Source organism: Pseudonaja textilis, chromosome 10 (genome assembly GCF_049901715.1).
Source record: "Pseudonaja textilis isolate UNSWEBS1 chromosome 10, rPseTex1.2, whole genome shotgun sequence".
Taxonomy (NCBI): Eukaryota; Metazoa; Chordata; class Lepidosauria; order Squamata; family Elapidae; genus Pseudonaja; species Pseudonaja textilis.
In genome coordinates this window covers 17,365,401-17,392,773 of record NC_141999.1, presented here as the reverse complement: position 1 = coordinate 17,392,773, position 27,373 = coordinate 17,365,401, and the positions used below count along the sequence as shown (strand labels likewise).

General features: G+C 44.2%; 1 protein-coding gene across 1 annotated transcript in view; it reads right to left on the bottom strand.

The window, feature by feature from the left end:
* LOC113437409 (IgGFc-binding protein-like) overlaps positions 1–27,373 on the bottom strand; it is a 55,151-nt gene that overhangs the window by 14,404 nt on the left and 13,374 nt on the right. Inside the window, exons 6-16 of the mRNA XM_087939425.1 lie at positions 26,138–26,708; positions 22,830–23,431; positions 21,324–21,891; positions 19,390–19,988; positions 17,202–17,781; positions 14,576–14,766; positions 12,730–12,871; positions 10,477–10,805; positions 5,551–6,124; positions 3,186–3,781; positions 1,847–2,411 (exon numbers count right to left, since the gene is read on the bottom strand). Of these exons, the coding sequence (XP_087795551.1) occupies positions 1,847–2,411; positions 3,186–3,781; positions 5,551–6,124; positions 10,477–10,805; positions 12,730–12,871; positions 14,576–14,766; positions 17,202–17,781; positions 19,390–19,988; positions 21,324–21,891; positions 22,830–23,431; positions 26,138–26,708 (5,317 nt within the window). The remainder of the gene's footprint in view (positions 1–1,846; positions 2,412–3,185; positions 3,782–5,550; positions 6,125–10,476; positions 10,806–12,729; positions 12,872–14,575; positions 14,767–17,201; positions 17,782–19,389; positions 19,989–21,323; positions 21,892–22,829; positions 23,432–26,137; positions 26,709–27,373) is intronic.

The window sequence follows — 27,373 nt, the reverse complement described above, 5'->3', positions numbered from 1 at the left end:
AGTCCAAAGTGAGCCAACTTCATCACAGCTTGGCGCGGTGTGTGAAATCAGCTTATAAATAGCAACTGAAACAAAATCAGAATCTCCCTTCATGTAATAGGATCCGTGTTGACTTTGGAAGAAGGACTCCTGAGCCTGACAGCTTGCGGGATTTTTGCCAAACCTGTGCAAAGCATCTCACGCTCTCGGTTATATTAAGCAGGGCTAATGTTGAACCATTGCTTCTCCCTCAAGTTGGCAGCCGCCTGAGAACCGCAGAGCTGCAGAGGGCACTTTGACTATTTGATGGTGGGTGGGACCATATTCATCTCCTACCTGTGCGTAGAAGTGAGAAGGCCATGTTGCTTTGCAAAGCTGTTTTGGTTGATACTTTGCTTCGGTCTCTGGGCGTGGGGAGGAACTGGGTGTTGAGCCGTGGTGGCACAGTAGTTAGAATGTATTATTGCAGGCCACTTCTGCTGACTGCCAGTAGTTTGGCAGTTTGAATCTCACCAGATTCAAGGTTGACTCAGACTTCCGTCCTTCCGAGGTCGGTAAAATGAGGAGCCAGATTGTTAGGGGCAATAGGCTGACTCTGTAAACCGCTTAGAGAGGGCTGTAAAGCACTGTGAAGCGGTATATAAGTCTAAGTGCTATTGCTATTGCTCCATGGGAGAAGGTTTTCAAGAAAACATTGGACACCACTTGTTAGGGATGGTATTAGGACTTCTGCTTTGGGCAGGAATTTGGATTAGAAGACCTCTAAGGTCTCTTCCAGCCCTATAATTTTATGATCCTATGACTCAAGAGCTGCAAGATGCAAGCGTACTATTGAGATTTGAAGCCCCTCCTCTTTTGTGCCAAAAGAGGTGGGGCTTCAGTTATGATGCCATGGCTCAGCTTTTGAAGATTTTGACCCGTGTCATGCATGTCTCTGCCTCCATTGAAGATCTAGACCAGGGGTGTCAAACTCACGTTGTCACGGTGTCATCACGTGACATATCGGGACTTTTCCCCCCTTCGCTAAACCAGGCGTGGGTGTGGCCAGCACGTGATGCATCCCAGCCCATGGAGTTGGAGTTTGACAGCCCTGATCTAGACAGTCCTACAAGTTCTTTCTTGACCAGCCAAAAGACAGTACAATTGTCTGTGTTATTGCTGTGATTTGAATTTTTCGAATTTGAATTCTTTATTGTCATTGTATGTATACACACAGTATGCATACAACAAAATTCACATAACATCCAGAGACCAGACTCAACATGCACACACACATGACAATCCCCAAACACCCCCCCACCCCCTAAAAAACACAAATAATGATAGTAGTGATCATCAAAACAAACAAACAAACAAACACCTTCCCAGGCATCCCAAAATACAGCTAATGTTATATGTATATTTATACTTCACTTCTTTGTAATAGAAAGAACATTAAACAAAAGGATTTGTTGGGTTGATTCATTGTACATTGCTTTGGGATTACTTTTAACGAAAAGCAGACCAAAATGGTTAAATAAATAATGCTCCCTCCCTTCTTCTCAAATAACACCTTCAAAGAGGGAAATTTCTTTACAAGTATCAGAGCACTGGAGGAAAGGATAAAGCCACCTTACACCCAATGGTAAATTCCCCCTCTAGCTGATGTTATATTCATTTTTTTAAAAATATCAAAATTGCACTTTAAACATATCAAATATAGTTTGGTTTGAGAAGAATTGTTTGTTAGCTTCTTTCTTTGACCTTCCCTTGCAAACTCTTCTCTTATACCATATTTCTCAATCTTGGTCTGGCTGGGAAACTCTGGCAGTTGAAGTCCACAAGTCTTAAAGTGGCCAAGGTTGAAAAATACTGCTCTAATACTTACTGCAAAAGGAGGCCAAACGCCACTGGTCAATCTGGATGCCCACTGCTTGGCACACCGTTACGTAGGCTGCAATGGCACTGCACAAGATGCTCTGGTAGCCTTTGTACAGACAGGTATCCAAGACACAAGAATCAAGGTAAAGAGTTGGATCGATGACTTTGTGGCAATGCCTGAAGGGTCCGTCTTTTCTGGAGAGGACCCCACAGTAGCCATCCTTCTTGTAGATCTGTTTCTCTTTTTCACTACAGCCTGGGCAGTTGCTGGTGCACCCATTCACACAACCAAGGCTTTCTCCTTCTTTCCAGCTGTCGGCAAACTGGATAAAATTGGCTGCTGGGGCCCCATTCTTCATGATCAACTCTTTACCAGGTTTTTGACCACTGTTACCACAGAGACCACAAATCGCATTGAGATAGCTGCCAGGAACCGTGATGTGGACTAGTCTATTCCAACTGAAGATCATGGAGAGGTCAAACTGAGTCTTGATAAAGAGATGATTTCCACTAAGGTAAGCCTGGATCTTGTCTTCATAGTAGAAGGGCAAGTCCACTAATACTCCATCCACCTACAGAAAAAGAGAGAATATTGTCAAAATGGAAAACAAAGATCATCACCCAGGAGGAAACAAGGTAGACCATATTTAAGAGAAGCTCCAGTCCATAACATCCTTATACAGGATAAGATGTGCCATTAAAACACTCACTCCAATACTCCTTTAGGACAAACTGATATAGTATTACAGGTAGTCCTTGACTTACATTCATAACTGAGACCAGAGTTTCTGCTGCTAAGCCAGCCAATAGTTAAGTGATGCTCAATTTTACAACTTTTTGCCAGATTGTTAAATGAATCACTGCAATTGTTAAGCGAATTATGTGGCCATTAAGTGAATCCAGCTTCCACCATTGCCAGTTGGGAAAATCAAAAATGGTGACTGTAGAGCAATAGCACTTAGACTTATATACCGCTTCACGGTGCTTCACTAAGCTTGATGTACAGAGTCAGCATACTGGCCCCAACAATCTGGGTCCTCATTTTACCGACCTCGGAAGGATGGAGGGCTGAGTCAACCTTGGATCAAACTACAGGCAGTTGGCAGAGTTTACCTGCAATATTACATTCTAACCACTGTGCTACCACAGTTCAGTGACCTTGGGAAGCTGCAACTGTTGTAAAGATTATCTCGTTGCCCAGTGCCCGAATTTTGATCACAGACTGTCAGGATATTGCTACAAGGGTCATATGTATGATAATATTTTTCAGTGATGTTGTAAATTTGAACAGTCACTAAACCAATGGTTGTAAGTTGAGGACAACCTGTATTAGCCTAGCCTCCTACCTGGATTGTATCAGGATGCTCCTGGCTGATGGTAATGTTCCTGTTATAGACTTCCAAGATCATAACAGAAGAGAATGGTAAGATCTTCCTGCCTTGGCTGTTCTGGATCTTGATGGTGAATGGGGTAAGAGCGGGATCCTTGGCACAGAAGCCAACCAGCTGGTAGAGGCAAGTGCCAGTAAAGTCATGTTTCTGCCCATCAAAAGTGGCATAGTGATGATTCCCCACTACCGTGCATGTGGCAAAGCTGATAGCCTGGCAATCTTGGACGCCGTTGTCTATTCTGCATATTTCGTTAGCCTTGCAGCTGGCGGGCGCACACACCACCATGCCCATCTTGGGGTCACACCTGCAGCGAGAGGTGCAGCTCTCATCCCCCCAGAATTCCTCCTCTGGTTTGTAATAGCGGCCATTGTAGGTACAGCCACAGCTTCCCACGGGGACACATCGATCTACACTGAGCACGTAGCCCTCGTTGCATTGGCAGGTTTCCACACAGGGCATCTTGCAAGATGCAGAAGCCAATCGCTCAGAGCAGGTGTTTGGGCAGGCGCTTCCACAGGCCTCGTAGTGGCTGTTCTCAGGACAGAGCAAAGCTGGAAAGAAGGAACAGAGCAAGGACTTCTCAGTAAGTTGAACAGACAGAATGCCAAGGCCACCAGTGAGAGTTGAGTAGTTAACTTTATCAACCTGCTCTTATGTTTACTTTTCCTTTCCTTTCCTTTCCTTTCCTGTCTTTTTCCCTTTCCCTTCCCTTCACTGTCCTGTCCTTTTCCCTTTCCTTTTCTCTTTCCTTTTCCCTTTTCCTTTCCCTTCACTTTTTTCCTCTCCTCTCTTCTCTTCTCCTCTCCTTTTTTTAACCTGCCTTTATTATTTTTTATACATTTTAATAATTTATTTTCATTAAAAATCTCAAAGTAGTGAAGGCTTAATACTCCTCCCTCCTATTTTCCCCATAACAACAACCCTGAAGGTTGGGCCAAAAGTCAGTTTCCACGCCAAAGGCAGGACTAGAACTCACAGACTCCTGGTGATTGGCCCGAAGTCATCCAGTCATTTTCAAGTTTATGATGAGACTAGAACAGGGGTGGGATTCTACCCACATCTCCTGGTTTCTAGCCTGATGCCTTAACCACTAGACCACCTGGTTCTTATATTACACATTATCTCACATATTGTTCATATTGAGGCCACCTGATATTTTATCTATACCAGTAAAGAGAACAACCAGCTTCTCTCTTTCCCCAGAGATCTGACTAAAGAAAGCCTTTGCTTAACTAGTTGAATGATAAACTGGATTCTAGTCAGACTCCTGCCAATTGCTGATAATTTTATAGCTTTATTCTGTTCTCTTCAGTCACTTTTTTTTAAAGAAACCCCAGGAAGACTCTTACTTCCTGTTGAATGGGCTGACAAGAGTTTCAAAATTAGCCTTGGTGTGTAAATTTGGACTTCCCTACCTTTATGATGCTACATTTCCACAGGTGTTTCAGCAAATGTCATGGAGATTCTCAGCTCATGGCTGTCCCCAAGGTGCTTTTTTCAAGCAGCAACTGGACTTTTCTTGCTTTTTTTCAAGACGTTTTGCTTCTCATCCAAGCAGCTTCTTCAGCTCTGAAGAAGCTTCTTGGATGAGAAGCAAAACGTCTTCAAAGAAAAACCAGAAAAGTCCAGTTGCCTCTTGAAAAAAAAAAAGCACCTTTGGGACTAGTGTGTCAGCAATTCATTGGCTGCAAAGGGGTGTGCTCAGGGGTGGGATTCTACAGGTTCGCACCTATTCTCTAGAACTGGTTGTTAATATTCTAAGCAGTATGGAGAACTGGTTGTTAGAAGAAATTACTGGCCTAATCCTGTAAGGAAGGCAAGAAGGAAACATTCTGGTGTTGCTTACAGAAACTGCCTCTCCGTTAACCCTTATTACATTCTTGGCAGGACTAGACTGCCTCTCTCTGGAACTTCTCTGGAGTTTTTTTTCCCCTCCTTTGCTGGTACTTTGTGGAGTGACCATTCAAAGTTACAATGGCACTGAAAAAAGTGACTTATGACCCTTTTTCGCACTTACGACTGTTGCAGCATCCCCACAGTCATGAGAGGCCAGGCGAGGAGATGCGTGCCTCGATGTGAGTGATATTGAGTTGGCCACGTCCAGCCAATAACATGACCACCAAGCCATGTCCACCCAGTCACATGACCACCAAGCCACGCCCTCTACATAAGCCATGCCCACAGAACCGGTTGTTAAAAAATTTGAATCCCACCCCTGGGTGTGCTCCCCATCCAATAAATAAGCCTATCCTTTCCAGAAGGAGGAGGGAAACATGAGGGTTTGATTTTCCCTCATGGCATCCCGAGAACTTGTACTCACCACAATTGCTTTGTGTTCTCCAGTCTGTAAGGATCACACCCTCCTGGCGGCACTGGGTTGCATAAGCCTCTAGAGATTTGCATAGGATGCTCCTGGCGCCTCCACTAAGACAGACGTCATAAATGCAGTTGTCAAAAAAGTTGTCAGGGTTTAACTGGGGGTGGCATTTCTGGAAGGGACCCCCATCCAACTTGGTGATGAGCCCACAGAATTGGTCGCTTCCGAAGAGTTGCTTCTTGCTCTCCTCACAGGTGGGGCATTTGCCCTTGCAGTAATGCCAGCAGAATGGATCGCGGTCCTTCACTTGCCAACTTGCGGCCCACTCCACTGCAGAACTCACCTTCTTCCCTGAAGCTGTTACCATGTCATCCTTTGGGTTTTGGTTGAAATTCCCACAGAGGCCACAGATGGAGCCATAGTAGCTGCTGGAGAGGGTGATGGATAAGATGGATGCCCCGTCAAAAGATACCACCAGTCCAAAGTCGGTTTGCAGGATGGCGTTCACGCCACTCCGGAAAAGGTGGATTTTCCCATCCTCCAGGGTCACAGGCAGGTTTGTGATGACCCCATTCAGCTGTGTTTTCAAACACATATATACATATGTAATATATGGACACAGGTGTAGGAGATACAGAAAGAATAGAATAGAGTGGAGTGGAATGGAATGGAATGGAATGGAATAGAACAGAACAGAACAGAATAGGAATAGGAATAGGAATAGGAATAGGAATAGGAATAGAACAGAACAGATCAGAATAGAATAGAATAGAAATAGAATGGAATGGAATGAAATGGAATAGAATTGGAATAGAATAGAATAGAATAGAATAGAATAGAATAGAATAGAATAGAATAGAATAGAATAGAATAGAATCTTTATTGGGAATGGAACGGAGTGGATTGGAGTGGAATGGAATGGAATGAAATAGAAATAGAAATGGAATGGAATGGAATGGAATGGAATGGAATAGAATAGAATAGAATAGAATAGAATAGAATAGAATAGAATAGAATAGAATAGAATAGAATAGAATAGAAAATATGGAATGGAATGGAATAGAATAGAATAGAATCTTTATTGGGAATGGAATGGAGTAAAGTGAATTGGAGTGGAATGGAATAGAAATAGAAATAATAGGAATAGAAATGAATGGAATGGGATGGAATAGAAATAGAATAGAATAGAATAGAATAGAATAGAATAGAATAGAATAGAATAGAATAGAATAGAATAGAATAGAATAACTTTATTGTCACTTTGAATACTAATCGGCATACATTAAAATGAAATTTTGTTGTCTACAGCTATCGAAGAATCAGCACCTCCAATATACATGACATATACATGACAAAATAAATAAAGAAATGAATACAAAATTATGTATATATCCACATATATTATATGACACAGAGAAACAACACAGTCAGATGTATACGTGTACATGAAATAAATCTTGCGAGACGACCAGGTTGAGCCCAAGGGAGGGGTCAAATGCATCATCAGTCTCCAATCTCGTGCCCACAAGAGAAGCCAGCCCACCTCGAATTCCGTTGACCCTTTCCTGCTGCTAATTTGCTGTGACCATTAGTGGTTCAGATTTTTGTAGGAAGTTTTAGCGTATGATAAACCTGTATTCATTTGAACCGCCTGGAGTCCTAAATTATGGGGGCTAACAAAACTACCTACAAGCAGTCCTCAACTTACAACTGCACTTGGGATCAGAATTTCTGTTGCTAAAGCAAGGCGGTTGTTACGTCATTGTGCACGATTGTATGACCTTTTGGCCACCGTTGTTAAGGGAATCCCTATTATTAAGTGAATGATACAATTGTTAAGCACATCTGGCTTCCCTCGTCACTTTGCTTGTTGGAAGCCAGCCTGGAAGGTTGCAAATCATAATTACCTGATCCTGGGATGCTTCAGCTCAGAGGTGGTATTTAGCAGGTTCTAACCAGTTCTGGAGAACCAGTAGCAGAAATTTTGAGTAGTTCGGAGAACTGGCAAATACCGCCTCTGACGGGCCCCGCCCCCATCTAGTCTCTGCCTCCCAGCTGATCGGCTGGGTCTTCTTTTGTTGCCCTACACAGGAGAATGGAGCTGGAAAGCAGGTTAGTGGGGTGGGGAGGGGAGGGGGATTTTGCAGTACCCTTCCCCTGCCACACCCACCAAGCCATGCCCATCAAGCCATGCCCACAGAACTGGTAGTAAAAATTTTTGAATCCCACCACTGTTAGGATTAATTTTCAGGGTGCCTTCTAAAAAAAGCATACAAACAGATCCAGAAACAAGTTAGAAGGCCATTTAGTTTGGCCAAAACCTCTTCTGGCTTTGGTGTTTGCCATGGGGAAGCTTCAAGGCCCCCACAACGGCCTCATCAAAGCAAAGAGTGCAGTGCTGCCCTTTTTTTTGCTTCAGTGAATTATGCTGCCTCTGCCGCATGCATTTGTCAGAGAGAATGTAGGTCACCTTGCACTGGCCTGGTTTTGCATTCAGAATGTGATGACCAAGTCACATTTTTGGACTGGCTTTGCATATCAGGTGCCAGAACAGGCCAAGCTTAGCAAATCTTAAAAAAAGAAAAGCTGAGCAGGGCTGGACATGGGTCGTATCGGGATGGGAGACTACGCTAAAACTCCAGGACTAGACGATGGAAAGTCAGGAGAACATCCCGAGAGAAGCTAGCAAACCACTTCTTTATCACTGCCAAGAAAACAGCGTAGAAGGGTTCGTGTCCTCAGAAGATAAACTCGATCCAAGGGAGATTGACTTTTAAAACAATTTCATGTGGTTTGGGGGGAATAATAATTACAGGTAGTCAGATAACAGATAATCAGAGTTGGAAGGGACCTTATAGGTCATCTAGTCCAACCCCCAACTCAAGCAGGAGACCCTACACCATTTCTGACAAATGGCAGTCCAATCTGTTCTTGAAAGTCTCAAGTGATGGCGCTCCCAAATTTCCGAGGGCAAACTGTTCCATTGGTTGATTGTCCTCCCTGTCAGTTTCTCCTTGTTTCCAGGTTTAATCTCTCCTTGTTCAGTTTCCATCCATTATTCTTTGTCTGGCCTTCGGGTGTTTCAGAAAATAGCTTGACCCCTTCCTCCCTGTGGCAGCCCCTCAAATATTGGAAGACTGCTATCCTGTCTCCCTGGTCCTTCTCTTCACTAGACTAGACAAGCCCAGTTCCTGCAACCGTTCTTCGTATGTTTTAGCCTCCGGTCCCCTAATCATCCTGGTTGCTCTTCTCTGCACTTTTTCTAGAGTCTCAACATCCTCGACTTTCAACAGTTCATTTAATGACCATTCAATGGCCCCGAAAAACATGATTGATGATCATTTTTCACAGTTATGACCATTGCAGTATCCCCATGGTCACTTGATCAAAATTCAGATGCTTGGCCACTGGTTCGTATTTATGACCGCTGCTGTGTCCCAAGGTCATGGCATCCCCCTTTGCAACCTTCTAACCAGCAAAGTCCATGGGGAAGCCAGATTCACTTCACATCCGGATTATCTACTTATCAGCTGGCAGGGATTCGCTGAAGAACTGAAGCAAGGAAGGTCATAGAAGGGGGCAAAGCTCAATTTAACAAATGTCTCACTTCATAACAGAAAATGTGGGCTCAATTGCAGTTGTAAACCGAGGATTACCTGTTATAAGCATAACAACGGGGGAGAGGGGAATTGGTTTTTTGGACCCTGTCTATCTTTGTTAGTTTCTATTGTAACCAGGCTTACTTTTTGCACAGTATCTCTTCTGACCCGGCTCCCAAACACGACGAACCCTCTGTAGTTAAACTAATGTTCCCTTTATTAGGAGTGCCAGCAGCCATGGCAAAAAATTTCTCTCTCTCACAGCAGGAAGATGAATTGTCTACCACACCTATTCATCTCCTTCCCCTGCCTTTTATCTCCACAGCTAGGGTGAGACTTCTCTAGCAGCAATGGCTCTTCCATCCCAAGAATCGGCTCATAGATTTCCACTGCTCTTCTCTCCTCTGCCTTCTGTGCATCCACGTGTCAGGCACTGGACCCAGCTGTTCCTCCTCTTCCTCATCAGCCACCTCCAGATCTGGAGACTGTTGACTCTCCATCTAAGGGCTGACAGATGGCTCAGGCTCTGCCTTGGTCTCTATGTCATGCCCCTGGTAGAGACCGACTCTGAGAGAGAGGAGGAACAGCCGACAGGGAGTGGAAATGAGGCTCCAGAGGTTGTGGAGGAGGCTGGGGAAGTGCAGAGGCTGGCTGAGCAGTCAGAGGAGGACCCAGGCCTGTCCCCTCTCCATTCTAGGGCACACAGGGAGGAGAGGACAAGGGACAGACGTGGTCTACTCAGGAGGAGAGGGCCTTGATCCTCTTCATGGGCTGCAGCTGTGACAACTGGATAAGAGGACGGACATGTGTATGGGCGAGTGCTGGAAACAAAGCGTGGAAATATATCTACTTTAATGTTCCTCTCTGAGTTTGGCGGCCTTCCCAGTGTGAGTTATCTGTGGACATCCTCCAACCCTTATCTTGCCTTATAATTTAAACGACATTTCCTCCTTCCTGTAACTGCTTGTGTGGGAGTTTTTTGTCTCCAGTCAAGGATATTTGGAGCTTGGAAGCAAAGTGGAGGAATAAAAGGGGCTTCACCTGTTTTTTGTGACTGTGTTTATTTGGTATCCCACCCTGGATCATCACGCTCTACCTCTGACAGATCCATTCCCTCTTCCCCCTTGGAGCTCTCAGATTGCCTTGAGGCTGGCTCTGCCACCCCCTCCTCATCTGATTCGGCTGCTGGAGGGACTGTCAGCCTGCAGGTCACAATAATACCTTCATCTGATAGAGGCTGCCTATCCCAAGGGCTCCTCTGGGCTGTGTTCTGATGCTACTTCAATTTCACTGCAAAAATAATAATAATTTTTTAAAAAACCGAACTCACCCAGATTTTGCCTACATGCCTCCTGCGGATGGATATGTTGTATCCGTACACATAGATATTGGTCAGCCGCACAAAAGAAACATCCTGCCTGCCTCGGTTTTCATTCTTGTGATCCACCACAAATGGAACCAGTCTGGTGTCATTGCCACAATACTTGGCCAATGTGTATGTGCAAGTCCCTTGGAAGTCCACATCCAAACCATCGAAGGTGTGATAGTGTGGTTCTCCCCAACCATAGCAGGTCTCGTTGTAAGTTGGGACACACAAGGCTTTGCCATTCTTTACCGTACATGTTTCTTTGAGCCGACACTGTGTGGTTTTGCATGGATCTGACAGAAGAAAAGACACACAATCAAACTTAGTAGAGGGAGCCTTCAACTCACAACTGTTCATTTTAATAGATTTAACAGATTAACAGAGTTGGAAGGGACCTTGGAAGGGATCTAGTCCAACCCCACCGCCCAAGCAGGAGACCCTACACCATTTCTGACAAATGGGAGTCCAATCTCTTCTTGAAAGTCTCAAGTGATGGCGCTCCCACAACTACCGAGGGCAACTTCTGTTCCATTGGTTGATTGTTCTCCCTGTCAGAAAGTTTCTCATTTCTAGGTTAAATCTCTCCTTGTTCAGTTTCTATCCATTATTCCTTGTCTGGCTTACAGGTGCTTTGAGAATAGCTTGAATCCTTCCTCTCTGTGGCAGCCCTTCAAATATTGGAAGACTGCTATCATGTCTCCCCTGGTCCTTCTCTTCGCTAGACTAGCCAAGCCCAGTTCCTGTAACTATTCTTCATATGTTTTAGCCTCCGGTCCCCTAATCATCTTGGTTGCTCTTCTCTGCACTTTTTCTAGAGTCTCAACATCTTTTTTATAGTGTGGTGACCAAAACTGTATGCAGTACTCTAGATGTGGCCTTACTAAGGCTTTATAGATCATTTAGTGATAATTTAACATTACAAGGGCACTGAAAACAGTGATGTGGCCATTTTTCACATGTACAAGCTGGTTAGCAAGTGTCTGAAGTGCAATCAGATGATTACATAACTTTGTGTGATGGTCATAACTTTGAGGATGGGTCGTTAGTCACTTTTCTCAGTGCTGTTGTAATTTTGAACCATTATGAAATCGTTGTTAAGTTGTGGACTATCTGTACTTCATGAATTCCACCCTATGCATCACTCTCTTGTATAGAAAATTGAGACCAGAGTCAGCTGTACCTTGAATACATCCTTCTGGAAGTAATACCTTTGCTGAGTTTTTTAGGATAGGCTAGGATAAATAATGTTCGGTAACCTGGGATGCTGGTGGTGATGGGTCAGGATGTTCTTGGAAACTAACCATGGTGTCATCCATCCCACTGTGTTAACCAAACAAAACTCCTGGGATATTTCCCCACCACCACCACCCCAAGAGTATAACTTTACTGAAAAGCCATATGGGTACAGAATTGGAAAAGCCAGTTCTGACTGTAGAGTTGTAATTGCAGGAGTGTTCTAATCTCGGATGGCAAACCTCAGATAAAGAATGTTTCCAAGCAAATACAACTCAGGCAAACAAAGTCACTAATCTAAAGGAGGATTAGAGAGAGGAAGTAAACATATGTTAGACTTTAACTAGAGATAATTAATTGTGTTAATTACTATTATGCTAAACAGCAATGAAAGTTAAGCAGTAACCAAAGTTAACCAATGTTGGAGGATTACTAAAAATGTGCATAAATGCAAGACTAGACCCCAATAAAGTTCATCATGATTCAGTTGATCATGATCAAACAACTCGACTGCCTCGTCATTACAACATCTGATGATTTCACGCACAAACCAGGATAGTAAAACTTTCCCTTTTCTCCCTGGGCCTCCCATTGTCCACCAATCAGTTGTCCACCAAATGAGTTTTGGGAACAGCCTGTCTGCCTCTGAGGTGCCCAACTGATGACCTTGGGTTTTCGCTCTGTCTCATGCTTCTGGGCACATGTTTCTGGGCGGCACACTTGGCATTCCAGAGTCCAAACCTCCCTTACATTCCAATGCCTTCCCTTCCCACTCCCCTTACTGTTGTCTGGTTGCAAGCATGGCTGCGTACAGAGTTGACCATGACACATTGGTTTGGCAGGTTGTGGGACACAGGTCATCATGCTGAGCCAACCGTTGCTTTATTTAGTTGGATACAGTATATTACGTGAACACGTTGTCTTTTGATGATTTGAGATTAGGAGTTCATTATCACGTGAAAACATAGCTTTTAACTTGGTTACCTTTATTAACGCAGCTCATGATCCCATCCTGGACCTGGCAGTCTTCATCAGAAGAACAGTGGTAAGATTTGCAAACGAGTCTCTGTCCAGGGATGCATTGGCAGATTTGCTGGCATTCGTTCAACAGGACCTTCTCGTTGGGCTGAAAAGGCACGGAACAAAAGAGGCATTCAGCATGCTTAGCCCCCAATGAGTACTTTAAAGCTCCCATCAAGGAACAGAAGGCGATTGTGTAGCACAATTCCTAAGCTCTCTATTCTGTCTGTGATATTGAATATCCTTATTGTTTCAGGAGGAAGGAAAAAACCCAAGAATCTGAGCTAAGAGATATAGAAATACTCTGTGTGTTCCATTCAAAATAAGAAAGCCTCTATGCTATGATAATAGCAAGTTAAGAGCTGGCCTTCTTAGAAGTTAGCTCTCCAGTTTAAGACGTTCTCAAAGAGATCCATCTGATACCTCCTCTGTTATTCTTTGAGGAATTCTTCACAGTTCTCCTATAATCATCCAAGCTTTCAAACTTCCTGCCCTACTTTTGCTACACAGGTGCACTTCGTTTAGCAACTGCCACATACAGTGACTGCTTGTGGTTATGACAGTGGTGAAAATAATAATTTTGCAACGAATCCTTGCATTTATGACCTTGGCAGGTCTATGAAACAAAGGAAAGTTGAAGAAAGATCATCAGTGCAGTTACTTCACTTAATGACTGAGTTGCTGGTCCCAATTGTGGTTGCTAAACATTATACAGATAGTAGCCTGTATAATTATTTAAGTAGCTTTATCTCTGGGATATGTATTCTGTCTAAATTCCTTTTGCTCTTTTCTTTATTTTTCAGTTACATTTCCCCCTCTTTTTCTTTATTAGTTATTTTTCGAGCAGACATATATTCTTTTTTTTTCTGTGCAGCAAAGTGATTACTCAGGAGTACTAAGAAGCAGGGGTGGGATTCTACAGATTCGCACCTATTCTCTAGAACCGGTTGTTAACATTCTAAGCAGTTCGGAGAACAGGTTGTTAGAAGAAATTACTGGCCTAATCCTGTAAGGAGGGCAGGAAGGAAACATTCTGGTGTTGCTTACAGAAACTGCCTCTCTGTTACCTCTTATTACATTCTTGGCAGGACTAGACTTCCTGTCTCAGGAACATCTCTGGAGTTTCTTTCCCCTCCTTTGCTGGTACTTTGCTTGTGTGGAGTGACCATTCAAAGTTACAATGGCACTGAAAAAGTGACTTGTGACCATTTTTCACACTTACGACTGTTGCAGCATCCCCACAGTCATGAGAGGCCAGGTGAGGAGATGCATGCCTCGATGTGAGTGATATTGAGTTAGCCACACCCAGCCAATAACATGACCATCAAGCCATGTCCACCCAGTCACATGACCACCAAGCCACACCCACCACCATGTCCACAGAACCGGTTGTTAAAAATTTTGAGTCCTACCCCTGCTGCAAGGTAATGGCCCCTCCCTCAAGAGTATAAAAGCTAGGTTTGAAGAAGCGTTCCTTGCAGAAGGCAAAGATGAAACTCAACCTCGTGGACATTATAGTTAGTATTTGAAAACTCTTGTAAACTATTTCTTATCTGTGAGTTTTTGGTAGCCTTGAAAAACAACTTGGCAAGGCTCTTTCTTGTCAGAGCTAATTTGTTGGAAGCAGCCTTTCATTTGTGAAGAAACAGAATTCGTAGATGAAACCTTAAAAGGTGGCAGCTGTTGCCTTTGTCTGGTGTTGGCTCTCTTGGTACCAGGTTGGGTCAGAACACCTGGATGACAGAGAATCTCCATCAACATGAGGCTGGGTGGAGCAAAGATCTGAGTCAAGTGAAGACTGGAGCCTTACCCTATAATAACTTCCATTTCCAAAGCATCCACAGCCCTCTATTGAGACGCAGCTCAGCCCGTCAAAGAAGTATCCGAGATCACACTGGCATCCCTCAGCACAAGTTTCAGGACATATTCGGAGCCAAGAGCAATCAGCAGTACAAAAATCAGCACATTCCTCATAGTGGCTGTTGGGAGGGCAGCTCAAAGCTAAAAGAAAGAGATGGAGGGAGGAGACACATGAGAAAATGACTCACATCCCACTGCTTCGTAGCAAATTGTTGAAAACAACAACTGAATGAAAAACTGCTGGTGACCTTCTACAGCTGCACCATAGAGAGCATTTTAACATATTGCACTTCTCTATGGTTTGCCAATTGCACAGTGGCAGATTGGACAGCACTCCAGAGGGCGAACGTCATTGCCCAGAGGATCATTGGTTGCCCTCTCCCCTCTTTGGAAGAGCTTTATAGCTCCTGATGCCTTAAGAAAGTTCAAAACATTCTCAAAGAGCCATCTCATCCTGGGAACCCTTTTTTTGAGCTATTACCATCTGGCAGATGGTACAGGATAATAAAAACAAGGACAAATAGGCTGAAAAACAGCTTCTATCCCAGGATAGTAGCTCTGTTGAATTCTGCTGTATAGTGCAGTGTTGCGGGCTTTCGGTTCAATGTGTGGAGTGTGAAGGATGTGTTTGTGTTTATTTTCATGGTCATGATGTGCACTGAAGATGGTGTTTGATTTCGTTGTACGAGGTGCAATGACAATAAAGTAAACTAAACTAAACTAAATTCCAGCCTTTGGACCATATCTTTGGGGGTGAAAACGTGTGAAATGGATGTGCTGACCAATTGAGGCTGCAAAAAAATACTTTCTCTTTGAAGGGAAACAAAGCAAATGCATTTTGTTTGAATGGAGAAAATTGGTGCGCTTTTTTCGGTGGGCTTGGGGTTTTCTGGTCGCTTAAGACCCCAAAGAACAGATAATTCTAGGGGGGGGGTCAGTGTTTCTCAGCCTTTATGTGGACTTCAACTCCCAGAATTTCCCCAGCCAGCATTCTCTCTTAAACTATTTAGGAGAGAAGTTTACATTTTAAAAGAAAAGAAAGCATGTTCAGGAAATTGGAATACTGCATCCAGGTCTGGTCGTCACGATTCAGATCAGATGCTGAGACCTTGGAAAGAGTGCAAAGAAGATCAGCAAAGATGATAAGGGTCTGGAGGCTACACCATATGATGAACAGCTAGGAGGACTCAGTAGTCTGGCCTAAAGAAGATAAGGTTTGGGAGTGACATGATACCTGTCTACCAGTACCTGTGGGCCTGTCCCCAGGAGGAGAGGGATGACCTATTCTCTAATGCAGCAAAGGGCAGGATAAAAAGCTGTGGCTGGAAGTTCATTAAAAAGAGAGCCGATCTGGAACTAATGAGGAATGTCAGGACATAAAAACAATTATCAGTGGAACAGCTTGGCTCCCAGAGTTGTGGGTGCTCTATCACTGGAGTCCCAAGGATGCTATTTTTAAGGGGCAACTGGACATTCTAGTTTTTCTTGCTTCAAAGAAAGAGGGAAGACAATCTTGAGTAACTCTTGGGTACCTCAATCTTGGGTAAGAAGAGAAGAAAACGAGATCCATGGAAGGAAAGGAAAGGTGCTTTTTCAATAGACAATGGGACTTTCTTGTGTTTTTTTTTTTTCTTTGAAGACATTTCACTTCTCATCCAAGAAGCTTCTTCAGCTCTGACTGGATGGTGGGGAATGGAAGGATTTATGAGGTGTTTTGTCTGCATCCCCAACAGCCTGTGCCTGTGTTCAGTAGTGAAGAGACACAGGGCAGAAAACATCCTGCAGAAAGCACAGCTCAACAATCTAGTCCTTTTAGCGGTTCCAAGATGGCTCCACACCATTGGTGGGATTCAAATTTTGTTTACCAATGGTTCTGTGGGTGTGGCTTAGTGGGTGTGGCAGGGGAAGGAAACTGCAAAATCTCCATTCCCTCCCCACTCCTGGGGGAAGGTTATTGCAAAATCCCCTTCCCTCCCCACCCCACTAACCTGCTTTCCAGCTCCCTTCTCCTGTGCAGGGCAACCAAAGAAGACCCAGCCGATCAGCTGGGACTCAATGGGAGGCAGAGAATAGATGAGATTTGCGGGGCCAGTCAGAGGTGTTATTTGCTGGTTCTCCTAACTACTCAAAATTTCCACTACCGGTTCTCCAGAACTGGTTAGAACCTGCTGAATACCACCTCTCCTCCACACCCATTTGCAGTACTCGGCTGACCCTGAGGACACAGACAAACCTCCAAGTGGCCTCAATGACTCTCTAAAAGAATGCAAATGACCAGCTGTCTGCAAGGAATGTAAATCCTTCTATTCAGAGCTGAAGAAGCTTCTTGGATGAGAAGCTAAACATCTTCAAAGAAAACGATAAACCAGAAAGTCCAGTTGCCTCTTGAACAAAGCACCTTTGGGACAACCATGACCTGGAATGACTGAGAATCTCCATAGACCTCTTTCACTGGAGACCTTCAAGATGGAGTAAGGTCCCCTGTCTTGAGCAGGACATTGGATTAGAAGACCTGCAGGGTTCTTTCCAGCCCTTTTATCCTATGATTCGGGGAACTGGAATTCAACATTACTCACGGCAGAAAGATGGACTTCTCCATGGCTGGATAAGGACCTTGGCTTCTTGACAGGCTGACACATAGGTCTGAATGCTTTGGCACAAGGCCTGGCTGTTTCCGTTGCTTTGACACAAATCATAAATGCAGTCACTGAAAAACACCCTGGGGTCCACCTTGCTGTGGCAACCCTTTAAGGGGCCATCGGAGGCAGTGATGATGCCACAGTAGTTGCGCTGTTTGAAAACCTTCTTCTTTTCTTCATCACAGGTTGGGCAGTTGCTCCCAGAACATCCATCTGAACAAGGTCCTCCTGCCCCAAGGACTGAAACCTTCCAGGAAGCACCAAACACAGCCACATCTGTTACTTTCTTCCCACTGGGCAGTAGGAATTCGTCATCCTTCTTCCCATTGTAATTCCCACACAGACCTTGCATCCGCTTCTGATAGCTGCTTGGGACCGTAATTCTCACATAGTAAACCAGATCGTAGCTCACAAGAAGGCCAAAGCGGGTTCTTATCAGGACCTTAGTGCCGTGTTGATAGGCTTGGAGACGTCCTTCAGAAAGCTCGATGGGGAGGGACCGGAACACCCCATTCACCTGGAAGAGGCAGCAAACAAGGAATTAGTACAACAGTCATACAGACCTCAAGGATTTTGGCTTTCTAATGGCAGGACATTAATATTTCCAGTTCTTGCCATCATTCTTGGCATGTGGGAGTCAATACACATTGACCTTTTCAACAAAAGGTCTACATACATAGCTTATCTGTGCTCCATTCCACACATTTGGAAAACTATTTCAAAACAGATCCTCAAAACCAGCTAGACCAGTTCACAAGACATAGCAGATTCAAATATGCCTCATTTAATTAGAAAAATACAGAGGTTTTTTTGATTTCCTGGGTTAAAAAAAAACAGATAGAAGAGATGCAGAAGTCAAAATCTGGTCAAAATGCAGCCAAAGGGCCTCTCCATCCATCCTATGGTCCACAGATAGAGAAGATCCCTCATGTTTCAGGTTGAAATTCTCCTTCCTTTTCTATTTTCCTCCCTTCAGAACCGTTCAGAGGTTTTAGAAGGTTTCATTCTCCACCATTGGCTAACTTCAAAGAAAGCTCCTTGGGAGATTTGGCGTTCATGAAATTCATCTCTGACAAAAAGAGACGTGGAATAGAATAACATAGTTGGAAGGGACCTTGTAGGTCATCTAGTCAAGCAGGAGACCCTATACCATTTCTGACAGATGACTGTTTGGTCTCTTCTTGAAAGCTTCCAGGGAGGAATTTCTCCTTATTTCTATGTTGAATCTCTCCTTGATCAGTTTCCATCCATAATTCCTTGTCTGGCCTTCGGGTGCTTTGGAAAATAGGTCGATCCCCTCCTCTGTGTGACAGCCCCTCAAATATTGGAAGACTGTTATCATGTCAATCCTGATCCTTCTCTTCATTAGACTAGTCATGCCTAGTTCCTGCAAATTTTCATTGTACGTTTTAGCCCCTAATCATTTTTGTTGCTCTTCTCTGCACTCTTTCTAGAGTCTCAACATCTTTTTTATAGTATGGTGATCAAAACTGGATGCAGTATTCTAGGTGTAGTCTTACTAAGGCTTTATAGAGTAGTATATGCACTGACCTCCTCCCTGAAAAAGTCACACCTATGCAGCAATAGCTTTTTACAAAACCTCCATGGTATCTTCTTCTTCTCATGTACACCAAACCCTGATCAGGGTTCTTTTATAGCAGTGCTTCTCAACCTTGGCAACTTTAAGATGTGTGGACTTCAAGTCCCAGAATTCCCTAGCCAGCTATGACAGCCGGGGAATTATAGCACTTGAAGTCCACACTTCTTAATGTTGTCAAGATTGAGAAAGACTTATATTTTACTTTATTTTATTATTTATTCAAGGTATGTGGCACCCATCTTCCTGACAAAGCAAATCTGGGAGGGATATAAAATTCATAGCCTGAATACTGCAAAAATTCCAGAATTGTGGGGCTCTGGAGAAGAAATATCTTTTGGTAGAACAATTCACAAATGCAAAAGAAGGAAAATTTTGTGGGAAAATGTTAAAATGAACCAACAAGGGCCAGAAAGACCCGAGTTCAAAGCAATCAAACCCAAAAGCTTACTAGACCGCCGCCCCCAGATTAAGAGGACAATGTTTTATAGGCATAGACTAGAAGATAATGCTAAAGTAAACACTCACCTGGAGTTGTCCTTTTTTCTTATGGAGCAGAGTTAGCTTGAAGCCGTAGACTTCCACAGATACTTGCTTAACGACAGAGACATTTCCATTCCCCCAAGGCTCATTTACTGTCGTGATGGTAAAGGGAATCAAATCACTCCCGCTCTCAACGGTAGTCTTAGCCAGGATGTAAGCGCAGGTGCCTTGGAAATCAAAGGGGACTCCATCGAAAGAGAGATAATGAGGATCTCCGGAAGCCGAGCAAGTGGCTGAACTCATTGGGTGGCATTTTTGGACTCCCTCCACCATCTTGCATTCTTCATTGGGCCCACAGGAGAATTTTTGGCAGGTGACAGCTCCACCGGCTTGGCACGTACACTTCATATTGCACTTACTGGTTGGGTAGAAGGTCTGTCCACTCATATAATAGCGGTCCTGATAAGTGCAACCACACTGACGCAGAGGGACACAATGGTCGCCACTGAGCACAAAGCCTTCATCACAAACACACCCTTCTGTGCAGTAAGTGGAACAGGGCAGAGAGGAATAGAGACTATTGCACGTCTGTGGGCAGCTTCTGGAACAGAGTTCATAATGGCTGTTTGGTGGACATGCAAGTTCTGAAATGGGAAAACAAGAAACCATAAATAAATTGACCATCTATTTATAAGTTTGGTTCCAGAGCTTCTTTTGTTTTTCTCCAAGTAGCCTTCCAGATGTGTTCTGAAGTCTGGGAGACAGATAGAAAGAAAGTGGATCTATTCTGGAAGCGTTCAGGTGTGCAGACTTTAATTCCCACAGTTCTCATCAAATGGCTATTCTGTTTGGAAAAATTTGGCATCTGAAGTCTACACATCTGGAAATTGGCAAGTTGGGAGACACTGGAATAGACCATTCATTATAAACCCAATATTTCAAATATTAAATCGTGGGAAACCAATGAGCTAAAGTATCATGGAGAAAATGTACCTATGTGGGTTGTTAAGAGCTGACCACAATTTGATGATGCTTAATTAATCAATGAGTTGAAAATTCTCAGGAGACTTTTTCCTGAGGGAAATTTGAGAGTTTTATTTAATCAGCTATATTTTCCCCACCGTGCACGAGAACTGTTTTAACAAAATGATCCCAGGACAATGTCTTCTCCTGCTACAGAATTTAACTGAAGTGGCCTATCAATTAATTAAATCTGCTGTCTCCACCCCCAATCCAATATATTCTAATTACTTTTGATTGACCAACTTGAAATCAGTGGCCACCATGGCTCAGGACCCAGATTCTAATTCTAATGTCAAGATTCCGGCAATTGCCCTAATTGAATCATGAGCCTTTAGCCACGCTTCAAAAGAAATCAAAAAATGTATTAGGAGCAACATGTCCGGCATTAACCTGTATGTAACCAATTCTGGCATACGTAATTTACAGTCACTGTGACCCTGTTTCCCCCCCTCCCCCCTGGTGTGTCATAAATCAGATACTCCAATTAAGCACGTTCACAGGCTAGGTGTCATCAATCACATTCTCCAATTAAGGATTTTCATGGGCAGGAGACTCAGTAGCTTAGCTACAAACTTTGTAAGGTAAGTGTTGGAATGTATTTCTGGTTTTAAGCTGCTGCACTGCTCCTTCAGATTTCCTTCCCCTCCCCTTGTTTATGGCAACCTTATAACAGGCATAGGAATGCTTTACGAGTTGACATCTAAATCTAAATAAGCTGTTCCAGCTAAACCTGTAGAAAGCCAGCCTCAAGAGACACCAAGCTAAGAGTCACAAGAAACTGATCGAAACCAGGCATCACCTAGACAGCTGGAGCAGTCAAAGGAGAAAGATGTAAGGCCTTCCAGCCCCTGGACTTAGTGAGTGGAGAGGAAAACAGAGCAAAGACATTCTCTGAGGCTGCTTGCTAAACAAATGAGTAAATCTCTTGATAAATGAGCCCATGGAATCTTACTTACTCCAGACTATATGGATCCTCCAAATATAAATGGTCACTCTCACAACTTGGCAGGCAGATGCATAAGCAGCGATGATGTAGCCCAGTGCAGATGTTTGATTGTTAGATGTGCAGTAGTCATATACACAGTCGAGAAAAAACATCTCTGGATTGATTTTCCCATGACATTCCCTAAATGGGCCATTCTTGTCCACCAGGAGTCCACATTCGGTGCTAATGCTTCGTTGCTTCTGGGCCACACGTTGCAAGTCTGGACAGACCTTTGGGCTGACTTCTCCACAGCCGGGGATCTCAGCCACCTTCCAGAGTTGCCCAAAAGCTGTCAGTTTGGTGACTTGCCCACCGCTAATCAATGCCATGTCGTCTTGTTTATCCCCATTGAAGTTGCCGCAGAGTCCACTCAGGGCACCTTGGTAAGTGGTTGGCACAGTGACCGTGAGATGACTCTGCCAGTTAAAGGTGACCATGAGGCCAAAATCTGCTTGGATCACCGTGTCCCAACCCTTTTGGTAGATGATAATTTGATCTGGGCCCAGCTTGTAGGGCAGGTTGGTGAGCTGGCCATTAATCTGAAAGCAGAGACATAGGAGAAGGAACAGTGAAGAACCACCTGCCAGAAATTTAGCGGGAAGTCAATCATAGCTATTCAAATGGACACATTTTTTTCCTTCAGGTTCTTAGAAAATAAGTGTCTAATTTTGTTTTGACTTAAATGAAAAACCCCTTTTTACTTGAGTAGTCTATATATGTACTTATTTCCTATATTGTTCTGACCAAGACTTCGGAGACCGTAATTACGCACACGCTTATTTTAAAAACAAGTTTTGTTTTATTGCAATGCTACGAATTATTTTCATTTCCAGCCAGTAATGAATCTCAAACAGTCCCTCGAGATAAGCACCCACCTTTCTTTCCTGTGAAGTGCTGCCAATAATAGAAGTGTCAAATAAACTAGAACAAAAACCAACCAAAGGTCAAAGAGCTTCAATGAGTCTGAACGACTTTGCTTCCTGCAAAGGTCTCATCATCTTTGCCTGCCCTTATGGGATGGGCAATCACCTCCCAGCCTTACTCCTGAGTCACCCCTTTTGTTTCAGCTGCTCTCGCCTTCTAGCAGTTCTGCGCACACGTGCACTGGGAACAGGCTCCCCTGAGTCCCCTGCTAACTGCTGCCAGACTCCAAAGGCTCTGAAGACAGCACCCCACTCCCAGATGGTCCTGGCCCCATCTCTGCATCGGACACAGGACCCTCATCTGAGTCCTCTCTAGACTTCCTGACTGTTCCCTGTTCTTCCCCACTGTCCGATTCCACTGCCATCTGCACAGGCTGCTGGCGAACCACAACATATAACTTTTATCTATTTCTTTTCCCTTTCTCTATTTATCTTGCTTTCCTGCCCTTCCTCATTTTTCCTTTTATATTTCTTCATAATTTATAAGTTTCTCAACTGTCATCTTTAATAAAAGTATGATATATATATATAGACACCCATAAGATTCAACTCACCATAATTCTGCCCAGAGATGCCCAACTGACAGTTATCTCCTGGTTGTAGATTTCAATCTTGACCATCCTTTTAGGGGTCCCAGGCCAGCCCCCGTGATGAGAATTCTGGACCAAAATCTGGAAATCAACCAACCCTGGCCTCTTCTGATTCAGCCCAGCAAATCTGTAGAGACAGGTGCCCTGGAAGTTAAAACTGTGACCATCGAAGCCGTGATAATGGGAGTGGCCGATGGCAGAACAAGTTCCGTAGCCCACTGGATAGCAGTTCTGGATGCCGTTCTTCACCTGGCATTGCTCCCCCTGGCTGCACTTGGTGGCCTGGCATTTCACCTTCTTGGTCTGTGGGTTGCAGGCGCAACGCTTTGTGCATGTGCTGTCTCCCCAGAACTCCTCACTGGGAGCCAAGAGGCGGCCCTCAAAGAGGCAGCCACAGGCAGTTCGCGGGATGCACTTCCCAGCATCCATCACAAAGCCTTCCTTACACTGGCAAGACTCCACACATTGCGAAGAAGAACAGTGGGGCGGGAGAAGTTCATTATTGCAAGTGGCAGGACAGACTGACCCACAGATTTTATAGACGCTGTTCTCAGGGCAGGAGAAAGCTATAGACAAGAAGGAGAGGAAAAATGGTTAAAAATGGCGACCATTTATAAAGGTTACGAGGTGCAAATAGAAATACACGTTATTTCCACAGCAAGGAAGATAAAGCAGGAACGGTAAACTTGATTACTTCGTTTAAAGAGGAAAATATTCTACTGTATAGTGCAGTGTTGCTGCGGTGTCGGGGGTTTTTTGGTTCAATGTGTGGAGTGTGAAGGATGTGTGTGTTTATTTTCATGGTCACGGTATGCACTGAAGATGGTGTTTGATTTCGTTGTAGGAGGTGCAATGACAATAAAGTAAACTAAACTAAAATATGTTCTTATTTGGATATCACTTCTGGGATTTGTGCTTGTGAAGAAAATGAATCTTTGATCTTGGTTGTGTTGATTAGAAAGAAATGGCTAGTCATATATTAATGTGTAAAAGCAAAAAGTGAAGATTGGAGTGTGTTTATCTTGTACTGGGCTAGGAGGAGTTGGAAGTCAATGCCTCCTTTTCTTTCTTTTTCTCTTCCCTCTTGTATCTCACACTCCCTTTTCCCATTCCCTTTCCTGCCCTTAATTTCTTCTTTTCTTTTTTGTATTTTATATTTTATATAATAAAATAAAAATAAAAAAGATAAAAAAACTAATAAAAAACAATTTGGAGGAAAAAGAAACAGAAAAGAAGGAGAGAAAAAATGGTAAAAATCCATTTTTATTAATACGTTACTTCTTTGACGTGATTCCATTTTTGGAGTACCCACCTGCCAAAAAGTTTAAATTAACCAGATTCTCTAGGACAGGAGTTCCCAACCCCCGGACTATATTCCAATACTGGGTGATAGCCTGTTTGGAATCGGGCCACAGAACTGGCGTGTGTGCATGCACGCAACTCCACTTGCACAAGGAGCAGGTGAATGCATGCACACACCAGTGGTAGGATTCAAAACTTTTACTACCAGTTCTGTGGACGTGGCTTGGTGGGCGTGGCAGGGGAAGGATACTGTAAAATCTCCATTTCGTCCCCACCCCACTAACCTGCTTTCCAGCTCCGTTCTCCTGTTCAGGGCAACAAAATAAGACCCAGACAATCAGTTGGGACTCAAAGGGAGGCAGAGAAGAGATGGGGGTGGGGCCAGTCAGAGGTGGTGTTTACCGGTTCTCTGAACTACTCAAAAATTCCGCTACCGGTTCTCCAGAACTGGTCAGAACCTGCTGAATACCCACCTCTGGCACACATGCTACTCACACACGTAACCATTCCCTCTCTCTCCAGTCCACAAAACTGGAAAGGTTGGGGATCCTTACTCTAGGACACAAATTTCTAACATTTCCGAGCTATAAGCAGACTTAGAATCTTGAGAATGTCTGTTATACTCTTTCATAAACTAACTAACGGGGAGTCTGCCGATTCCCCAGATCAAATCTTCTTAGCAGGGTAATAATTTCCCTGAATCCTGTTTCCTATGAGCTTTACTGCAAAATCAAAGGGTGAGTTTTTTTGTGTTTTTTTTTTTTAAATGTGGCATACTCTAAAGAATTCACATGCTACCCTGGATAACTGCTGATGTTTTCAGCCTGACAGTGATGGATGTGTGCTGAGTTCAAAAGATAAAAATTAGGCAAAAGGGCAATCTCTCTCTCCACCCACCCCCAAATCTCAAAGGTATGGGAGTCATTGACCATGAATGTCCCATTATTCCTCATTTCTGATACCTACTGATAAATTTGCCTCCGGTGAATTTGGATAGCCTTTTCAAAAAGATATGAAAATGAATGAGTTCATATGGGGAGAAATAGAAATGAATTGAAGTTGGCCTGCAGTTAGACACCCCACACCGGGGAGAACGCTGGGCTTGCTAAGTCACTGTTAAGATGCTTTATTATTATATTTATCTCACTGTAGGACAAAGTTTCAAGTGAGTTTTTTTCTCCACTGAGGCTCCTTTCAGGTATTCTAGCCAGGCATGAAGAATCTGGACCACATGATTACAGTTAAGCTGGTTTATTGCTCATATCTATACTCAAGAATCTAGTCAACTAGCGGGTCAGAATTAAACTGGTGCTCAGTAAGAGTTAATTGAATCTATGAGAGGTTGGACACGCACCACTTGTGGGAATGTAATGATTCCAGGTTGATTCTTCTCTTGACCCAAGCCTTTTACTACAACTACAGTTCCCACCAATCCATGATCCAGAGCACGGGTGTCAACCACAAGGCCCGTGGGCCAGATTCAGTCTGCAGGCTGCTTAGGTCCGGCCCTTGGGGCCACTCTGGAAAGAGTGAAGGACTGGCCCGTGGTGCCTCTGCCAGCAAAAATGGAGCTCAGTAGGGCCGTGTGCAACCCTCTCCATCTCTGTTTTCACTGGCAGAGAGTTGCAGGAGGCCGTTGCAGCCGGAAACGGAGCTCAGGAGCCCATTTTCGCTGGCAGAGTGCTCAGCCACCACAGGTGCCCCCAACACAATTGACATCCAGCTGGCCACGCCCACTCCAGCCACCCCCACCTCAGGCCGTGAGTTCAAACACAACCCTGAGGTGGCCCTCAATGAGGGTTGACACCCCTGATCTAGAGTAAGATTGAGCAATATAGCTATTTTATGAGCTGTGAACTTCAACTCCCAGAATTCCTGAGCCAGCCATCCTCTGGGAGTTGAAGCCCACAGGCCATAAAGTTCCCATAGTTGTCCAACCCAGCTACCATAAGCAAGGAATTTCTACTCACGGCATCCAACGAGGTTCCTCCAGTCTAATACAACTCCACCTTCTTGCTGGCAGGCATCCACATAGCTCTTCAGCGCTTCGCACAAAGCTTCTCTATGACCTTCATAGACAAAGAGGTCATAGGCACAATTTTCCACAAAGATGCCAGGCTCAACCAAAGAATGGCACTTGCTGAATGGGCCGCCTTTTTTACTGAGCCAGCCACAAAAGGTTTCACCTCTGTATTCAATGAGTTTTTCCTTGGTGACCTTCTTACACTTTCCATGGCAGTCACTCCAGCACAATGGGTCTCCATCCTCCACTTTCCAACTCTGCCCAAATTCCACGGGGCCCGGAGCCAAGGATCCACTGGGGATCCTGAAGTCATCATCAGGTTTTCCATTATAGTCACCACACAGGCCGCACACATTCTCAAAGAAGCTGCTGGAGATCTTCACTGCGAAGTTGCTGTTCCAGTCATAGGCCACCCTCAGTGAAAAGTCTGTCCCAATGATGGCAAAGGTGCCGCTTTGGAAGATCCATAATTTATCTTTGATCAGGAAGACGGGCAGTCGGACGTGTTGGTTGTTCACCTGGTGCAATAAATGTGTTAAGAAGATAATACACTTTGACTATGGATACATTCGGGTATGGGTGCAACTCAAAGGATGAACCACTGTTGAAATGAAGAACATCCACACTTACAAACCACTCAGCTACACAATATGCATAAGAAATCCCTTCCTTCCTTCTTTCCTTCCTTCCTCCCTTCTTCCCTTTTTCCTCCCTCCCTTCTTCCCTCTCCTTCCTTCCTCTTTCTCCAATCCATCTGCTTTTGTTTCTCCCCCTCTTCCTTCTGCCTCCCTTCTTCCTTTTCCTCCCTCCCTCCCCCTCCCTTCTTCCTTTTCCTTCCTTCCTTCCTCCCTCTCCTTCCTTCCTTTTTCCAATCCATCTGCTTTCCTTTCTCCTCCTCTCCCTCCCTCCTTCTTCCTTTTCCTTCCTTCCTTCCTTCCTTCCTCCCTCTCCTTCCTTCCTTTTCCAATCCATCTGCTTTCCTTTCTCCCTCCTCTCCCTCCTCCTTCTTCCTTTCCTTCCTTCCTTCCTTCCTTCCTTCCTTCCTTCCTTCCTTCCTTCCTCTTTCTCCAATCCATTTGCTTTCCTTTCTCCCCCTCTTCCTCCTCCCTCCCTCCCTCCCTCCCTTCTTCCTTTTCCTTCCTTCCTTCCTCACTTCCTCTCTTCCCTGATTTTATTATTTTTA